At 38.1% G+C, this 19,903-nt stretch overlaps 2 protein-coding genes across 3 annotated transcripts in view; one reads left to right on the top strand and one right to left on the bottom strand.

The window, feature by feature from the left end:
• The window catches only part of LOC111262432 (uncharacterized), a 17,274-nt gene extending 11,828 nt beyond the window's left edge, over positions 1–5,446 (top strand). Inside the window, exons 4-9 of the mRNA XM_086969109.1 lie at positions 346–443; positions 1,070–1,167; positions 1,881–1,998; positions 2,394–2,513; positions 2,936–3,235; positions 3,482–5,446. Coding sequence (XP_086825235.1) covers positions 346–443; positions 1,070–1,167; positions 1,881–1,998; positions 2,394–2,513; positions 2,936–3,235; positions 3,482–3,652 — 905 coding nt within the window. The 3' untranslated portion in view covers positions 3,653–5,446. The remainder of the gene's footprint in view (positions 1–345; positions 444–1,069; positions 1,168–1,880; positions 1,999–2,393; positions 2,514–2,935; positions 3,236–3,481) is intronic.
• Positions 5,447–6,705: 1,259 nt separating this feature from the next.
• Positions 6,706–19,891, bottom strand: Gpdh1 (Glycerol-3-phosphate dehydrogenase 1). 2 transcript variants are annotated; one of them, XM_022836696.2, is made up of 9 exons: positions 19,660–19,891; positions 10,479–10,644; positions 10,151–10,307; positions 9,553–9,659; positions 9,101–9,195; positions 8,648–8,883; positions 8,248–8,369; positions 7,792–7,922; positions 6,706–7,495 (listed from the first exon to the last, which is right to left on the bottom strand). In XM_022836696.2, the coding sequence occupies exons 1-9, from the start codon at positions 19,695–19,697 to the stop codon at positions 7,468–7,470; spliced, it is 1,080 nt and encodes a 359-aa protein (XP_022692431.1). In that variant the 5' UTR covers positions 19,698–19,891; the 3' UTR covers positions 6,706–7,467. The 2 variants fall into 2 exon arrangements, with proteins under 2 accessions (XP_022692431.1, XP_086825236.1); XM_086969110.1 differs by having other exon boundaries at positions 6,706–7,922; positions 19,660–19,890.
• Between the last annotated feature and the right edge of the window lie 12 nt (positions 19,892–19,903).

The following is a 19,903-nucleotide window of genomic DNA, read 5'->3' as shown; positions in this document are numbered from 1 at the left end:
CATGAAAAAACCATACGGTCCCAATAACTTGTTAAATGATTTCATCTTTGGAAGTTTCATATTGTTTATTCTATATATCTAGCCGTTTTATTCTGTTCTAGTGTACTTCATTGAGTCGGCGTCCATCATACTGGGCCTGGGCTACTTAAATAAATAGTGCCGGTCGTTTAACAACAGAACGGCGGCAATCTTTCCTGCCCTTCACTAACCTATATCACAGATTATTTTTTAACCAACATCAAAAACTATTTTTACTGTGATTTACTTGAACGTAAACAATCCACAATGATAAATTATGTTCTAATTTAAACTGATTTATTTATTTATCTTCATTATCATATACAGCCCATAAATTCCTCGCATCGGTAATGCCCGGAGTTTTAAATTCCGTCAGCCGTAATAGACGGCTCAGCCTTCTGCTCTCTACGATTTCTACAACCCAGGTAAATCGTTACAGCTAGATCACGGCTTTACGAAAATATATTTTGATAATTCCATAACCCTTCAAACGATTGGCGGTATATTGGCCTTTTGTGATTGGCCATTTTGTTATGAAATGGATTTCAACAGCCTACTTTGAGCGTAGCTTATATCTAAATGATGATTTTTTTTTTTTCGTTCTATTAGACAGAGCTTCAGCTGTGAATATATACCCGTTGATCGTAATAAAACAATATATGATTGAAACGAATGAAACACGTGAAGTCTTTCGTTAAAAGGGGTCAGCAGCCCGGATAGCTGACAAATCGCACAGTTCAGAAAGCAACTCTGCTTTCTTTTCCTGTGCCATTTATTCCACAATCAGATTGTTATATTTGTTGTATATTGTTATATACATTTGTACCTTTTTACTGGTAAATAATACATTAAATATGATAACAATACATAACGGGCAACTTTTGAAATGGCAATTAAACGATGCTACAGATATAACATTGCATACAGAGTATTCTACAGGTCAGATTATTATTACTGTAATCTATTCATTATCAGATTCAGTCGAATAAAGGGCAACGCTACCACCAACTCTTCTCTCTATATTGGTTAATAGGTCATAGTCCGTTTGCAGGTAGCAGTCTTATGCGTTTCACTCATCCAACCATGGTCATCAAATTCACACACGCGGATTTGTCTACCGCCGTATCAATGGGGAGAGACGTTCTCCAGGTAAAATTCGAAATACAGCTTAGCGATTCCGAGAGCAACGCAAGCATTACTACTTCAAATAATAACAAACATTAACAACCGTAATAATCACCGTAGATATGGCATTAATTGAATTGTTTATTAATATCGTCCGTTTGGTAAATAAATCCGCTCGAATTAAAATGACGAGGGTCTACAACCAACCCATCCGCAAATACTAGAAATTGACCTTATAATAGTGTACAACGACCAACGATCGTTTCTAGACCTTCTCTCAGGTCCCTCCTCTCGACATTAACAAGTCAATGTCTCACTTTCTATCTTTATTTTTTTTTATATGTGCCTCACTTTAACCCTTGCATTATCATTGGTTATCGTAGACTACCTAATATTCATTGCTACATTTGATTATTACTATCAGTTTGGTACAAATCTGCTAGTTTTACCTACTTGAATCAACAAATTAGTAAAGTACGTAGGCCAGCTGCTGAGAGATACTTTGGGCCCTTACGGAAACACTACTGGTGACACTTTCATACTTTATCGACGTGTGAAAAAGGTGCTTTTTTCTTAACAGCTCTTAAAGGCCTATTTTCAAAACCTGAATGATTCCAGTGCCTGGACGCGCTGAATTACGCTAGATAGAGGTTTGGTCTAAAATTACAATCCTATTAGAACTGTATATGTGCGTGATTTTTCTAAAAGCAAAGTGATTTTCACTTTATCTTCTGTAGAATGGTGGCTGGAACTTACTGTGCGCAAATGCTTATCTGCGCTCTTCTGCTCTTCGAACTGACGATGAATTCGAAACGTGAAGGCGATGGAAAAACTGTAGCGAGCCTCGATGTACAGGTTCGTTTATGCAACCGTGCCATATTGACAAAAAGCAGAATTAACATTTTGAGTCTTTATTAGTTATATAAGGATATCGTGTAGTAACTGTATATTTTATGCAAATAGTGATGCCAATACGGTCCCTCTCTCTGTCTCTGGAAATGCAAAGGAAGGAAAATCACTAAGGGATACTTATTTAATTTTGATAATGCATGACAGTTGATAATTTATATAATTTATGAAACAACGCATTGATGAAATGGTATGGCAAAAGTAGATACAATTAAATTATTGGCGATACATTTGCTTGGAGGGAAAAAGACTTTCTGTATCAACTACGGTTACAATTTGGAACTATTCCAACTATAAATAACTAATTTTCTAGCTAATCTTCACGTTTCTACCTATTTCAGGTTCTATGGTTGAAATACATCCTGTTAGCGTTAAGTACAGTTCCCTTTGCTGCGCTGACCATTTATCACTCGATGGCCATGCAAAGAAATCTTTGTTTCGTCGTTAAGGACTCAATTCAGGTAGGCTAAGTCTGCACCCCAAAAAAATAACTCATGCTGAAATGGAAGCCCGCTAAATTCAAAATATTATAAACATGCGGTGTTGTATTATTACAATGAAAAATAATTTTAAAAAGCCATTTTCGTTTCTTCAGTCAGTCTTTAGACGTGTTGGAAGAAAAGGACATCCTATAGTCTCCTATAATCTACCAGTGAGCCGATTAATGTCAATAAACGCAAAAATTCCTTGCCCTACTCACCCCTTACATCCGTAAACAGAATAATGCAAAACGGGTTTTTCTGCTCTATAAGACAAACTTATGAAAATATTCGCCATGCTTGTTAAGCGGTCCTCATTGAAAACTAGCTATAACTACCGTCTTCGTTAATTATTAGAAAATTCCAAATTAAAGTCAAAATTTTCCAATAATATTCGCCACCAGGTGTGGACTCTTGTCTCAACTGTGCTGCTGGCCTCAGCCCTGCCTGCCGTTCACGTGCTTTCCGATCAGGTCATCTGTCGAGGGACACTGTATCTTCTCCAGCGGTTACTTTGTCTCAGCCGAAATGAGCACGCACTTGATGGCGCCCTTATTCCTCCAGTATTGCCTGATGAGCCTTATCTTGGAATAGGCCATGGTAGCCGGGAATGTTCTCGACGACTTGACTTACTGCCAAACAGAGAGCAGTTCATTTTATGTATTAGTGGCCAAACAGCAGATTCCCGAAGCCCAGTTTCTCAGGTTAGCGCCACTGGAAGTCAAAGTCATTACGATGCGCAGCACCAAATCCATCAACAACAGGCCGACGTGATGTACTAGCTAGAAAATGTCCATCGCGCATCAACAGTATCTTATCTTTACTTGAATCCGTACATTGGCCAAATTCAGTATGTCTGCTACTTGTTTTCGGTAGATGTCTGCTAAGGCTAATCAGTCATTTAATCCTAGAGCGGCTAAACAATGAGATTAATTAATATATGACTTCAGAGTTTCAACTCTAAGAGATTCCAGAGTCAGGGTTCGAGGAAACTCCAGCGCCGAAGCTCACAACAACCCAGTGCCGGAAAGCAAAGTAACTTCAGAGGCGCGGCCCCAAAGAAATCAGAGCCGCAATCTGTCAGGAACCATAGGCCGACAGCAGGCCAAAAGGATACATGACCAAGCTGGTTGGTTTACGACTAGCCTGAAACCAATTAGGGTTAGTGACTTCAGAATTTACATGATGCGGTTAGCTTAAAACCCATTTAATCAAATCTGCGAGGACGATTTTTGTTGTAAGAAGCATTGGGTTAATGCTTTACAGATTGTAATTCAGTGGGGCATGAAAATAGGGGCATTTCTCTGTCAATGAAAAACAGTAAAAAGTACCAATAAGCTTAAGACATGAGAGATAAATGAGCTAAGTTGCTGAAGTACAACGTTGGAATTGTTGTACATACACCGTACAATTCCCTGCAATTAATCTTACGTTGCATTATAGACTGTCCAGAAATAGGTTGTTAAGAGAATCGAGATAGAATTAAACCCATTAATGTTCGATAATTTAGTAGGTGCTCAGAAACTCAATGTACCTAGCCAAAGCTACAAGAACAATACCACAAATCTTGTGGAGGCTACAAAAGTAAGAACAAACGGAACAAAATGTATTGCATTTTAGTCATCACCATCTATAGCTTCTGTTTTAAACATCAACCAGAAACACTGAACTTACGAGGTCGATCGGGTTTAATAGTAATAAGGTACACCTTGGTCAGTGTGTACATATGAAAAATTATCACTGCAAAAAGTTATGGGATAAGCCAGTAACTCCTACTGTCCCATTGCTCGTTTGACGGACATTTTTCATGCATACCGAAATTCATAACAAAAATTAATGACGGTCACACGTAGTGTTTTCTCACGACGTATTTCATACATATGCTGCCTACGATTCAAATCGCTACGCCAACGAAGTTGAGTCGCAACATAGAGCGAGTTACACAAGAAATTTTATCACCTGCCGTCTTTTTGTTTTATCGCTTAGCATTTTCTTTTCTCACGCTGAAATTGTCCACGTATTTTGTGTAGATAAAAGCGCTCTATTGATGTGCTACATAGGCGATTATTACGAGCATATAATATAATTAAAATAAATTATTATATACCGATATATATATATATATATATATATATATATATATATATATATATATATCGAGAACGCATGCCACACTGGAGGTGTTGACAATAGATTTGGCTCGCCTTGCCCTTTTCACGGTATACTGCACTGTTCACTGCATAGCTAATAGTAAAAAAGGAAATCAGTATTTTCGGCAAACAACATTGTTGTTATGTGATGACTTAAAACAAGAGGATTATCATGATGCCCACTCAGGTGTATTGTAGACACTCTGACAGAAGCGCAGAGATCGTTTGTGCCTTTAAGTACAAGATGACCTCACTCGGAATAATGCAAATCCAATGCAAACTACACGCAATGAGGAATCACAGTACTCAGCGCAACTTACAACCACTTACGTTTAAGAACGGCCAGACCTATGATGAACACGATGGAAACTATCGTATTAGTTCGAGTACGATCCCCGTATTCTACTTGCACTTAATGCCATTTGTATTGGTCTATTTAAACGTGTTTTTCTTTCTAAGTTCTTCCGTTACCAATGTTCTACTGTTTTGTGTCGACCTATATCCGGAAATGTCTTTTTCTTCCATGTTCTAATTTTCGAATGTTACTTACATGCAGTACGATATTACTATATGTAATGCGGTAATAATATATGCATACGATAATATACCGAAAAACATTTGAATGCGCCGACGTCTTCGCGACATTGTACATACTGTACAGCATTTTTTGCATAATAAAAACTTTCGCAGCGCAGCGACCCCCGCTGTGCACAATTATTGATGAATTCAACAATAAACATGACTGATGTTTATTCAAATCGTTAATCCAGAAGCGTATTAATTAACTATGTAAGCCGATTATTTGGTCGATACAAGGTTGAAATCGAACTTTTATGCAGAGTAATTTCAAAGGTCCTTCCCTAGCTTAGGACGCGATTCGAATCTATATATAACGCAAATCAGGATATTCTAGAATGTTGTCGTCCACCCAGCATCACTAGTGCTCGAAATAAGTAATCAGGCGTCAAACTATAGATTTTTTTCCTTACGTACCCAGCCTTTTGCAATGCCTTTACTATGAAATAAGTACAGTCTACTAGATTTTTTTCAAGAGAACGTTCCCTTTATTTACCTTTCTTTATATCTATGATATGAGGGCGCATTGCGTATCCTATCCAGACTAAAATTTTTAGTTAAGTCCTTTTTGAATAGTCTTTTATGTGTAGGTAAACTGTCAGGTTATGTTCGTAGCCACCTCGGATTTCTTGACGAATTGCACTTAAACGTTCTCTTTCCCTCTTTTCTTTCTGCATATATCTTCTGCATAGTAGATGACCTCAAAATCCCTTTTTTTTTTTTCGAAATATCGTATTTCTGTTTTTCATGTCACCAGAAATCACTCTTACTGCTTACCAAGTAACGCCGTGTTCTGTGTCACCATAAATGTTACCAGTAATAACTCTCAAGCTAAACTTACTAGCCCCCGATCACGGTTTACATAGTTCGATTATATATGATGATGATGATGACGATGACACTACCATCAAATCGTGCCGTAATAACGGCACTGCCATATTAATATTATCAAGTATCCCTTCTTCACATTTGACTGTCGTCTTATGTACGATAAATATACATATTGTAGGAGGTGTAGTTTATATATTAATATGGCAGTGCCGTTGTTACAGTACGATTTGATCGTATTATTATCAGTATCATGATGAATGTTTCATCTTTTACTACTTGTATCATATCACTAGCTAGATCTCACTTTCGTTACATTTTTTAAGTCATGGACAAAATTAGCGATAACACTGTGTTCACCACCCGTTCTTGTAAACTATCATTTATTATTATTTTACAGATCAGACTTCTAACCAAGTAGACTACAATTGTACGCTAGTTTTAAAGTTGAATTGCTCTTTAGTTCTGATAAGGAAACAACTTCTTACAGTGGTTGTTTGAGCGTTCATTATTACGGTAATTTATTTCTACTCACTCGAAACGATTCAGTAAGGCCGTACAAGGCCTTACTGTCTCAAGCAACTGTGTTTGAGCTCTATTGAGTCATAACAATGTTGAAGTTAACAAATAAGAGGCATTTATTTTTTATATGTGTATGCTGTACTAAGTCATGTAAATTATATACGTATATAAAAGCGTATATATGGCTGTAATCTTCGAGGGTCAAAAACTCGACCACTCAGTTATTTGAAAACTAAAAGATGCTTTTCTCCTGGAGTAAGCTCAGTCAATTTGCATTCTCAAGTTTATAGAAGAGTAATGTATGTATCAGAATTTCGTCTGCTAACGATGCATAGTTAAAAAAATTACTAAACTTCAGAGTCCGCAGGATTCGCTGACAACGGCCTAATATATGTGATCGTCGACAACGAAGGTCTGCTATCTGATGCTTCTATTAACTGTGTATTTGCGAGTTCTATTGTACACACTTTTGTTAGACTTTTAAGTATAATATTAAAGTTGCTCTTTAACTTAGGGACTAACTAGGAAACACCTTATATTCAATATCTGTCTGGCTATAGCCAACTCCGGTGATCTAGTGATCTGTTAAAACAGCCAGCGTGAACTAAAATTCTTGGCTGCATTTTAAAGTATCAACGATAAACAATAGCTATCCCACGCAGTACTTCTTTTGTCTGTTGTTTATTTAATAGTTTAATGAAAACAGCATTAACTTGTCCTTCGAACATGATATATATATATATATATATAGATATATATATATCATAGCTTGACTTGTTTCCTGGCCGCTTTTCGTACTGCCTTCCAAGTTAGCACCTTACGGCACATTTCGTAATCCATCAACTAACCAGCATTCGTCTTTAGTGTTTGGACTCCCAGAAATTTACGCTACGGGATAAATACAATTATAAGTTAGACAACGCAAGCACTTCCGCAAGCATTATTTGAATATATAAACTATATTCTTTTGTCTACGTAATCGATACAACATTAAATAACGAATCTATCGTGTCAAACAACATCGTGCACAGTAAAATAACGTGGATGCAAAAACAAGATACGAGTCTCAACTATTTTCAGGACTGGGTGCGCTATCTTGAAATATTAATCTCCTGATGATCCTAACATTGGAAATGTGTAGATGTGTAACGTTGACAAAATTCATATTAAAAGGTTTTGTTTACATATGCTCAGGATGGTTACGAATGCAATCGATCATTTCCTTAGGCGTGATTTCTCCCGTACAAATGCGATGAATGGCGACGAACAATGGAAACCGTTCTAGTTGATTTTTGAGCTTGAGCATTTCGTAAACCTGCAATACGGTGAAGATTGTGCAAACGTGTTAGAAGTTTGGAACGTTTAGCAAACAGTGCTATTTGGAAGTCTTAAATGAGGACTTTTTACTATGTTCAAGTATTTGTTTTCTAATTAAAGATTAATGTGGAAAAAAAGGCACTATTTCCCCTTTACTACTTTACGTACTTTAGGCATCAAACGTTATAAGATTTAAAATCCTTTTCAGGACTGAACTTTACCACACAACCACCCATAGTGAGTGTAACTTGGCTTTCTTTTCTATGATTGCAAAATTACTTGAGCCTGTAACCTATACGTATTTCGTTCACGCTCTAGCGTACCTCAGCGGCAGTTTCAGGTCCTTGCAACTTTTGACCCTTAAGCATCTCTTGTTCGAGGCACTCAATCGTCTTTTTGCCTTCAGCGCGAACAAAAGCTTCGGACACCTTTCGGTTGCGGCCGCCTAGACAGTGAAAATACATACAAAATAAAAATAAAGATAGATATGATCAATACGTCCGAAGATCTCTCAAGGAGAAGATTCATTTTCAAATTGATTCAAAATGATTTTCAAGTTTGATGTACTAACATTACGAACCTTATTGAAAAAGGATGTTAAAAGTTACATGGATAGCCTCTGCTACAACTAGTACATTATACATACAAACCTGGTAAAGAGTACTTACATAATCAGAACATGAATACTACCTAGAAGATCATAGTACAATGGCGAAAACATACCGTAACAGGTAGTCACAAGATCGGCGACTCCACAGCTTTCAAAAAATGTATTGAGCTTGGCGCCGGGGTAAAATTGGTTCGTAAAGGTAATCATCTCCTTCAGACCCAGACGAATAACAGCAGCCTTGGTATTGTCGCCATAACCTAAGCCATCGACGAAACCTGCGCCGCAGGCCACAATGTTCTTGACGGAGCCGCACACCTCAATAGTCGAAATGTCGTCGGTAGTCGTAATCCTGCAAAGAATGGAATGAGATCATCAGATCAGGGCAATTCAGGTTAATTGCAAGGTCACAAATTTAGGTTGCCTTCTAGACGAATCGTCCACTTGTAGTAGGAGGAATATGTTGGTAGTATTACGATTACTGAAATAAAAAGCCATTCGCAAGGAAATGTATGGCGTTGTTTGAGTATACAACGTCGGGTCATCGTAAGCGACATATGCATATATACCTGAAATAGCTCGTTTGCACAAGCTTCTTGAGAATCTTCGCTGTGTCGGGATTCTTGGCTCCAAGGGTTGCCTCACAGAACTTCTCGGCAGCCACCTAAATCGAATCGAGACGATTTGCTAGAAACATCCATGTACATTTTATATGAATAGTACTAATAATGATGGCAATAATGCTGATACGCCAAACATAATCTGAGCAAAACTAAAAGAGTATATACGCAGAGCATAGCTTCGAAGATCTCTCAAATCCACAGTGAAAATGCCTCAAAATATTTTTCTAATAAAAACAATTCGATGATACGAAACAAGATGCCCCAGATATTATACTAGCAACAGATCCGTTTGTATGAGCCGAACTAGCCATAGCAACCAATGTAAATATAACATACATAGGCGCTGCAGTACAGAACTCGTTAAACGCATCGAGTACCGTTGTGGTCAGCCGACTTACTTCGTTAGCGAGGTTAGCCCCCATTAAAACGGAACACGGAATTGAGAGAAGCTCACTGATCACGTTCGAGATCAGGGAGATTCCCTTGCCAGGAGTGATGTCGAAGCCTAACAACATTGAAAAGCACAAGTTTTAGGCACAACATAACGAATCGTTTGATAGAGAAAACGAAGAGATTATCGGAATAATAGTATCAATTGTTTTACTTGTCTCTTTATTTATGAACTGTATTGTAGCAGTAAAGACAAACAGGTGGATTTGGCTATGAAATACGGTGGATGTTTGTCTAGAACCCATTAGTTAAGCTAACTTTAATTTTCCTATAGAGATCCTGCAAGATTCCTTAATTAAACGATTTTCCACTCATGAAAAATATCCCTTGCCGATGGCTTTCTAATTGATTGCTAATAATTAAGTTTATTAAGCTAATATAATCACTCAACAACGAGCAACGCAATTCGTTCAAAAGTATGGCTCATGAAAACTGGTTTATTTTTTCATACTGCCGGCGTACTTCAAGTTAGCCTCTAGTTATTCAAATTAGCCTCCATTATGTTTTTTTAGTTTTTTCATAATAACCGCTATTGTCGTTGTTTACCTTTAATTAGCGAAATTCCCACTGCCGTAGGTTTGATTTTACCGACAAGCGGGCTGCATGTCGGCTTAACGAATTTGTGTGGCAAAACGAAAATGATGATATCGGCGTCTTTGCACGCCTCCACTACGTCAGGGATAGCAATAACGTTATCGGGTAGCTGTAAACGCGTCAAGATATTCAACTGTGTTAATTCATGCTGCTTTTTGTTTTTGCAAACTTAAACACAGTCAATCACTATTCCGGTTCTGAATTATGGTGACGCTTATAACGTTACACAGAAAATAATATACAAAAGAATAATTTCATTAACGGATGGTATTTAACGTACTTTGTAGCCGGGAAGATATTTGACATTCTCATGCTGAGTGTTAATTATTTCAGTGAGCTTCTTTCCATCGATGATCTCCTCGTAAACATAGATTTTAACAGTCTTGTCGAAGACATCCGGCTGTGAAGTGACATTTACACCGACGATTCTGGCTATTACCGAGCCCCTGTTAACCGAAGATAACGATTGGGAAATCACAAATACTATCAACGATCTTGCTGATTGACTGAATGAACACTAGTGCACTGTAGTAGAAGTAAACAACTCACAATACTATTGTGCGTATGAATATAGTCATTTGATGAATAAACGAAGTTCAGGTGTTTACGATGAAATAAAGCATTTTGTATTTAAGGTAGATTTTATTGGACTTCGCCCCATGCCCGTTTCCCGTTTCATTTCGAGGGAGTGTCCCGCGCTGCTGCAAATGGTCTAATCGTTTGAATCGCTCGCAGCTCAACGCCCGCTGAGGCTGTGCTTGCCAAGGAACGGACGAATAGAGGACAAATAACTGATAGTACAGAATAGTTGTATATGTAAAGGATCCAAAAAGATATTTTATTTTTGACCTCGGGGTATTCGGGATAAATTTATATGGGACTGATATTCTTTTTCGTCGGCGGAATCTACACAGATTTCGACAAAAATATTTGCATGTACCAAAAGACCTGTCTCTGATTGGTGTACAGATTCGATAGCGTTTGCTTTCTCACGGCTTCAATTTAGAATCAAACCAAGATCAACTTTTGAGGCTTATCCGGATAGCCCAATCACAATGGATATTTTCAGCTTCAAAGCAGCCACTAATTTCCGCATAAAATTATGGAATTATGAGAAACGCCTTCTAATACCAAGTCACTTATCAGGTAATTGAAGGGGGTTCAAAATAGAAACATGTTTCTCCTTTGATTTTTGATTATTTGATTAGTTGCGCATATTTCAAGCCAAGAAAAGCTAGTTGACAAAAAAGTGAAGGGATTACGAATTGATATATAAAGAGGCGGCTTTAGATAGTATTGAATCGAAGCTGTATTATGAGGTCGTGTTATGGTGTACCGGATGCTATTTTAATCTTCTCATAGGACACCCGCAATTGCCACAGCGACGTGGGTAGCACATTAAGGAACAAGCCACGATTAAAGCACACTGAAAATATTAGCTGTTGTACCTAATTGCGCAAAAGATAGATTAAACCTGGGAAAATAAAATGGCCTTTCAAAATTAAATCCTTAGCGTAATTTGTTCAAAAGGTCGTCACGTCAGTCCATCAGGCAGGACTTGTCCGCGTATCAGGGAGCATTTGCTTAAACACAGCGGTTCGTAACCTGGCTGTAGATCAGAAATGCTGATGTCACCTTAAACCTTAAGCAAAGCTTCACATCAACGTCTTTTTAGATATCAAAAAATATTGTCCGTATGTGAAGAACATATTGCAATAGTAACAGTCATTTCGCTTTCAACAGGGTGGTCGTGAATCATTAAACCCTGTTTAAGCATTCTGTTTACTCGTCATTTGACGACCGTTTACTATATGTGCTTTTGTAAGACTGCATGCGACCAAACAAGAGACCGTAGCACCAAGCAAATGATGTTGCATACTGTAAACACAGCAAAGAACAGGGGGCAGTAAAATGACTTCCAGTGTTATAACGTAATGGAATGCATTCAAAATTCACAAAACATATAACTTACGAAACAGCCGAGTTACACCGGAGCCTAGCATGTGGCCAAAAGCCAAATTTGAAACTGGTCAATCAATATATCGTCAAAAAGTCTATTCATTACAACTGAGTTGATTGTATCCAGATTTAATTGCGTTGTTTCAAATAAGCTTGGCAAGCAGGCACCAGCAAATGCTTTTTCCTAGATTGTGTAGATTAAATATATTTCTGCACCTCATCACACCTATCACAGAGTATAAGTTGGACTAATTAAGACTCAAATCAGCGATCCCCACCGTTTTTATTGCACTCAATGGTGGATTAGATATGTGAATTAAAATTAAAATGCGGCCAAATGCAAGAACTGACAAAAATCAGTTTTTGTTTACTGAAATGATTATGCACATTTATTATTCGTGTAAGACAGAGTTAATTCTAACGAGTTATTTTATTGCCTATAAACTCTTCTCTCTCTTTCTGATTTGTCTAGTTCGTTAAATGTTGCGCGAAGAGCCTCTGAGCTCTAACAATGAAGCAATAACCAGGGTGCCTCGAAGAATTTGTCTTAAGCAGTGAGTCCTCTTTAGCAAAACCTTACCTACTAAATGATCACAAGAAACTTGATACGTATAATCCGAACCCAAAAGGTTCAGCTGGAAGGCTTTTTTCAACAGATTAGGTCGACAGTACACTTTCGCTAGCCTTGAGAGAGTATCCAGTCACATGACAACCTTTAGTCAATAGTAAGCTTATCTTGTCACAAGATGGGCGCCTCCTTTTATCAACTACTCTAAATCGCACTTCCACCCCCGTTCGCTTTTTTAAGACTACGCCATTTTTGTGATGCTATCTTGTATGCCGAGCAATGACATACTCCTAGGATGCAAATCAACTATATCGCCTAGTTCATATCATTATAATTTCAAAAACTGCAATTGATACGCCCCGCCGCTGTCCAGCACACGGCTTTCATCGAAGTCAATTTGCGTTCATTCCATAATTGCCACTAGTAGTTTGTCAGGGCAAGTTGTTTGCCAATATTATCTACAAATATGTTTACTCCATCTGTTATCAAACTAACAGTAGCTCATTTTTTATTTTTCTCGAGATATAGCAGAAACTATTCCATAGAACTACCGCGTTCTTAGACACCCGTCGCGCGGTTCTGTGCTCTGACAACCATCCGATCATCAGAATTAAACGCGCGTTCTGCATCCCTTTAGTAACGCGTCTCACTGACTTTGCGCTCTAAGGAGAGGACCTCCACTCGAGATATCAGATTCAAAATGGTCTATTGTATTCGGATGTGCAAGCGGGTTCCACAACCATAGGTTTTTGTGCTTCTGCGGTATAAATAAAGCTAGTAGCTATTGAATATGTTTGTTGTTAGCTGCCGTTCTTTCGGCGACTGTGGAAGTTGCTGTGATTGTGGGACGGCGGTGACTGCACGAAGTTGACCGTTTGATCTATAGAGCTCGTTATCGTTGTATAGCGCAGAGTCTTTAGTGTAAGCAAGGACACTATTTTAAATTATTAGAATTATTGTAATGGTTTTTTTGACGATATATTATTTAGTCTGCTTTGTGGCTAAACGAACAAAAAAAGATGAACCAATCTTTGAAACCAAAGTATTTGCTTGAGCCTGCTGTTGTTTTTAGGAAAAGCATTCCATAGTCGATGGTTACCATCCTAAAAACTAAACAGCGCAAAGTATACACTCAGCAGATGCTCAGCAAAATGGCAAACATATTCAACACAAATCAAGTCCAAGGGAACCATTCGATACGAACAGCAATACCAATGTGTGTGTCAATCGACAAAGATTCTGTCATCTGGATCCTAGCACAAACAAACTTTATCCATTGTCAGTGTTGGGCGATAATAATAGGGTCCTCAACACAAGAGCACTAGACAAATCCGTCAAGAAAACAGGAAACAGTTGATAGTTGATACAACACGCTGGTGACCACTTGGCCTATTCGATAAGCGTCTAGTTACACATCTAAGTGCTTTGCCCCAACGATAACTTGAATTAGCTAAGCCTATAAGTGGACGATTGTGCTGGAATAGCAGATGTCTACATAACATCGCTACGACGACAAGAGGCAACAAGCGCAGCGAATTTGGTAGATCAATTTTGGCCGAATAGACTATCATATTATACCTCATATGCACAATCCGACGCATACTACGTCGTATTTATTTTTCCAATGGGTGGTAAAGTTTCGTTTTTGCTACTGTAAATTTTAATATTTGTACCATTATAATTATATACAATACGACCGCATGACATTCGGTACTAGAGTGCGTCCCAAAAACTGTATAGTGTTTGAATTTCAGTTTCAGCTTCTTATATGGTTTAAATTAAAAAAAATCCCCATAAAATACACAACTTTTGCTTATATCGCAGATGTTCAAATTGGTAGCCATATTGACCATTGGACTGATAATTTATTGATTTAAAAACCAATTGCAGCTCTTAAATCCTCCAGTACCATCGCACTGGAAGACTTTTTTGCGGCGCTAACTTTATTTTTGAGGTCGAATCACTGAAGTTCACTGGTGTTACGTCTAAGAGATGGACACGATATTCTATAGAACGCCTTCGTCCAACCCTTTTGTTTGTTTTTTTTTGGAAGTTTCTCATGCTCCATATCGCGATGAAAGTTCAAGCGATTCGGCCTGCTGGAAATGGAGTTCGCTATCTTCATAAAATCCTCGCAATGCATGGCCATAAATTTACGCAACTGGCATTAATCATTGCCAAAAACAATGGTTCAATCACACTGTGTACATTTTTGGTACATCCTGCAATATATAATAACACAGAGTACTACGTAGCTAAGCTTATCAGCATCTAGCTGGTTATGATCAATATGTGCTCTTAGGATCACGGCTGTCCCAATGTTTTAAGTCAAAGCTTTAAACTACAAAAAGTCTCGATTACTTCTTACACCAAAGACAAAACAACTTATCTAAACATTGGATCTGCGTATTCTGTGTATCAGCATAAAAATATCACCATGTTTCCTTTCTTCTTCTTCGCAAATGACACAAAACAGATACCCTGACAGTCCACTAAAAAAGTAATAAAAAACCTCACTTTTTGTTATTATATGGATTTCGCTATATACTATTTATATGTAATAATTTATACATTTCATAAATCTAAAACAAGATGCCTATACATCGTTAATAGAAATACCTCGATTTCACACATTTCATTCTTTCAATAATTAGCTAATATGTAAAGCACTTGCACATGGAAGTGCCATAAGAAAAACCGCACAATTTGCTACTAATTTATGTAACAAAAAATATGACTGAATAAAGACACGAAATTAAATAAAGCATTTTTTAAACATGAGAAACATCATCAATGATTGTATAAAACACGTAATAGTTAAGATGTAAATATTTATTAGATTTTTAAGGAAACTACGGACTCCAAGGGTCGAATTAGCCGACAGTAGCTAGCCTTAGATCATCGGATCACCCATAAAACTGCTATGACCTCTTAAACTTAGAGCTTAGATGATGATATCATCTTACTATCTTGGGGGTTTTTGTTCAAACCATCAACAACGTTTTTATAGCTTTTGTTTCGGAACAAAGGCTACATTTATTGCTCCCAATAGGCTATCGTATTCTAATTTTACATATACTATACACAAGAACACTTATTCTTACCAATTAATACAACTATGGCATACCATTGGAGTGTGGTTATGTTTCACAAGATTACTATCACTAGATTAGCGAAAAGCGTCCACATTTGTAAGTATGTGAGAGGTACGTGTACCGGCAAGGTGACCTAGTTCACTTAGACAGCAAGGGAATGATGATTCCGCCGAAAAGCAAGCACTGAACACGTTTTTTTTCTTTTAGCATTTTCTACGATTGAATAGCGTAACAAAGGCCATTGTTGTTATCATTCGGAATAATTCAACGGTCATCGAATAGGAGCAATATAATTATTGAAAGGTAGCTTTGAATTATATCGAAACGTATCATAACACATGTAACCTATAATCAAACACAAATCTTCTTGAACCACCAATCAAACATGCGGAACTCACAATAGCAGTGAAGTTCTTGAGTTGAAGACTGGCTAACTTCCGCTAAGCGACTTGGATTGTTAACGACTCGCACGGGCACAACTCATTTTCGTATGAATTCATGCAGTGACAATAAAAGATAAGTGAAGAAATAGAAGAACCGTCTTGAGAGTTATAAGTCATAGTTCATAGTCAAGGTTCTTAGTATTGAATACAGTATAACCACGTCAGGATGTGTGAAGCGAGCGCATAAAGTCTACAGCCAGACTATGCTAATATGGCTATATTAAAGGCTTTTTGTATTACTTATAACTGTGAAGTGAAACACACTTGTTAACGAGAATACAAAGCATATTATATCGAATTAATGTTAACTGAATGAATGTTAGGGTTCTGACATAAGCCTTAACTTGAGCCTCTAAATAAATTGTATTGTTAAAATAAAAAAAAAATTGTTGAATTAACTAAACGCTAACTTGACTTGCATTAGTGGCACTCATTTCAGATGCTCGCTTAAGGTGGGTGTCAAGCTAAGCAAGCTAAAAAAACGGCTGGTTTATTATCTATCACCAGAGCAAAACAAAAATAGCACCTTTATTAGACTTTTCAGAATAAATGCTATTGATAATTCAGAGCTTCCGGTCCAACAACTGGCCATAACTAATACCATAATCCCACCGCCACCGCATTGTCTACAATTCCAATTGAATTGCTCTGCCGATCGATCATATCATGTGTACATCAAATTTATGTTAAATGTTATCTTTATTCATAAACGCCTCTCCGCTGTCGCCTAAACGGATCACCCTTTCCACGGGTTGCATCTCTAGCCAGCAGGTTCTCTCACCCTTGAAAACGACGGTTCGTGTCGCAATCACTGGTAAATCAAGCGAAGCTGTGTGACCGCGCTTTCATCTAGCACAATTACATTTATTGGCCGGAAGAAGCCCAGTTCTATTTAAATGTTTCCAACAACCTAGAGCTATTGTGGGCCACCCAAGACTATGAGCAATCACCAGTTACGATTAAATGTGCGAGTACGGTAACAACAGTAACATAGCAGTGCTGATCTATCTCAAACTAAAATAGGTTCTCGGTTTGGTGAGGTCTCAGAGAATCTACCAAGTAGCTATTATTAATAGGACAGGCCTCGGACCTTGAACTTACGCACAAAAAGGACATTCTCGATTTTGTGAAGCTACAGTGAATACATGCTTACCTGAAACCGAATGGCCATAAAGGTAGTCTAGATTCGACTCTCGGCGTAGATGCTAATATTTCCGGTAACAATTCGGTCAATAAAAACAGCAATACTACATACAGTCATAATTCTTTCGGACGTTCGGTTTCTCCAGATGGCTCTTTAAGTACCTTTTACATTAACAGGCCTTAACATCAAAGAATATCAAATATCAGTAGCAGGGCCGACTGTAAATGGGAACTTGAGGGTCTCGGCCACTGAATGAGCACCTGACTACCTGAATCTCATCACTTTAATCAGCGATGTGTCGATCCATCGGAAGATAGCGGGTGATCTTAGTCGTGCACGACAGGTCGTTCGGTTCACAGAACTACCGAAGGTGAACTGCTGAGGAAACACGTATAATCAACGCCGTACGGCAGTAAGCCTTTTAAAGTAACAAGATGCTCGACTTTATAGTGGCGGTCTTTATTAACGATGCTTTTTTGTTTCAAACAACTTTACCTGCCTTCTCACTACTAACTGTGTAAAGGAAGGTGAAAAAGTTGTAAATATGGGAGTAGGTCTTAACAGCAGTATCAGCCATAGAACCCGGAAGAACTGTTTTATCGTTTCAACGAACAATTGTTTCGAAATATCCTGGGAAAAACTTAGCAAAGTCGTATAAACTATGAAACTTCGTTGGATTTCGGCGTGTCAGGTCGCATAATTGTGGTACTACAATCAAAAATAAATGGTCGATCTAGGCCATGCTTAATGAATACTGCTCATGCTATTCAGTTCGAAGTTTCAGAATCGGGCAGCTCTGCTACGAATTCATATCGTTATTAAAATAATGCTCTGCATATCTCATAATAAGAATGCACAATGAATACGGTTCCTTCATCCAAATAACAGTACACCATAGAAAAAAAAATGGTCAGTAAAAGAAGCTAACGGCCCCGCACAAACATGATTAGTTTTATAGCTTTATAGAAGGACAACTACTACTCTTGAAAGCAACAGCAATTGTTTAATCGAAACAAAAGAAAGGCATTAGCAGTCTAGCTCGAAAAACTAGGAATTTAATCCGGTAAACCTTAAAATCATATCGAGTTGATAACCTAATTAGGTCGCTTACAATCGAAAACAATTGAGACGGGACATGTCCAACAGGCAACTCGAATGAGGCTATTTTTGAAAGCCCCTTACTACAGTCAAGAAACTATTCGCAAGAGGTAAAAATAATTAGTCATTTAGAAAACGAAGCCTGCTTCGTTCTACTTCATAATGTCGTATGATCTGCAATACTATGCAAGCAAGCTACCTTTCGAAAGGATGGAGACTCGTAAAAGCCACCTAATTTGTCAAGGTCTCTTGTATCCCTTCTTTCCTCCTCAAGGTGATACGAGGCACGCACGTCAGACCTATAACTGCTGTATATCCTGCGACACCTGACCACGGTGCTTATTTGTCTTAATTTACCTGCACACGTGATTTCTAAACCAAACGGTTGCCAGCATAAATAAGAACGGCAGGCATTAAATATATAAAAAGCAGTTTTTTTTGTAATGCAATGAATGCTTAAAATACCACGGACAAAGTAGAAGCATCAAATTAAACATTGTTCAGTCTATAGCTTATCTTAAGGAAATGATGCAGGGTCACAAAATTATTTTTGCGATTCGAAACTAGGCGAGCAATTTGGCTTTTTGAACAGTAGATTATTAAAAGACGATAATTCCATCCTTTATGGACCATCTTTAGGTTCCATTCGCAAGTTATATGTAAGATATGTGAGCAGTGCTTTGACTGTAAAACCATATGGATTGGTTATAAGGGCAATAAATTATTTTGGAAAAATCCCTCATAGAAAAATGGAAATGGTCCCGTCCGATTTTTTACCGGACCAAGGTTGCATGAAGAAGCTCAGATGACCTGCTAATAGGACATTTAACGATAAAAGGTCCATCTGTTTAACCTGCTCAGTCAGAAGAATTGTAAGCACTCTATTCCAACCACACGTCAACGAACGCATTTGAATCTCGCGCACTATCACGGTAACCCCTTTACCATTTTGCTTTAATCCGTCTTAACAAGCAGTTTCTGAAAGGCCGCGCGATCAAACTGGGCACACTCGACGACAAAATTCGGTCTTCGTTTATTTTCTTGACTATCGCCATTTAACACCTATTTGATGTACAACCCTGAAATTGTTAAATTCGAGGAACCACTAAGGGAACTACCTAAGGCTTCACCCCGTATTCAATCAAGGTACTCACCAATTACCGGAACCCACGATGGCTACCTTGTATATCATGACCTTGTATTTGCAGGAAGCCTCTCAAGAGACCAGGTGAGAATAGGGCAACGACAGTTGGGTTAACGCTAACGTTCTCAAACGACACTTCACAGCACAATGACTAGACCCAACGTTCGAACTCAAGGCGCCGACACCAAGAACAATCTGAACCTGTCCTTACTCTCTGGCGGCGCGGTTGCTCACGCTCTCAGCTATTCCTAGAC

This window comes from Varroa jacobsoni, unplaced genomic scaffold (genome assembly GCF_002532875.2).
Source record: "Varroa jacobsoni isolate VJ856 unplaced genomic scaffold, vjacob_1.0 scaffold_663, whole genome shotgun sequence".
NCBI lineage: Eukaryota > Metazoa > Arthropoda > Arachnida > Mesostigmata > Varroidae > Varroa > Varroa jacobsoni.
The sequence above is the reverse complement of the archived record's forward strand: the minus strand, read 5'-3'. Positions and strand labels throughout refer to the sequence as shown.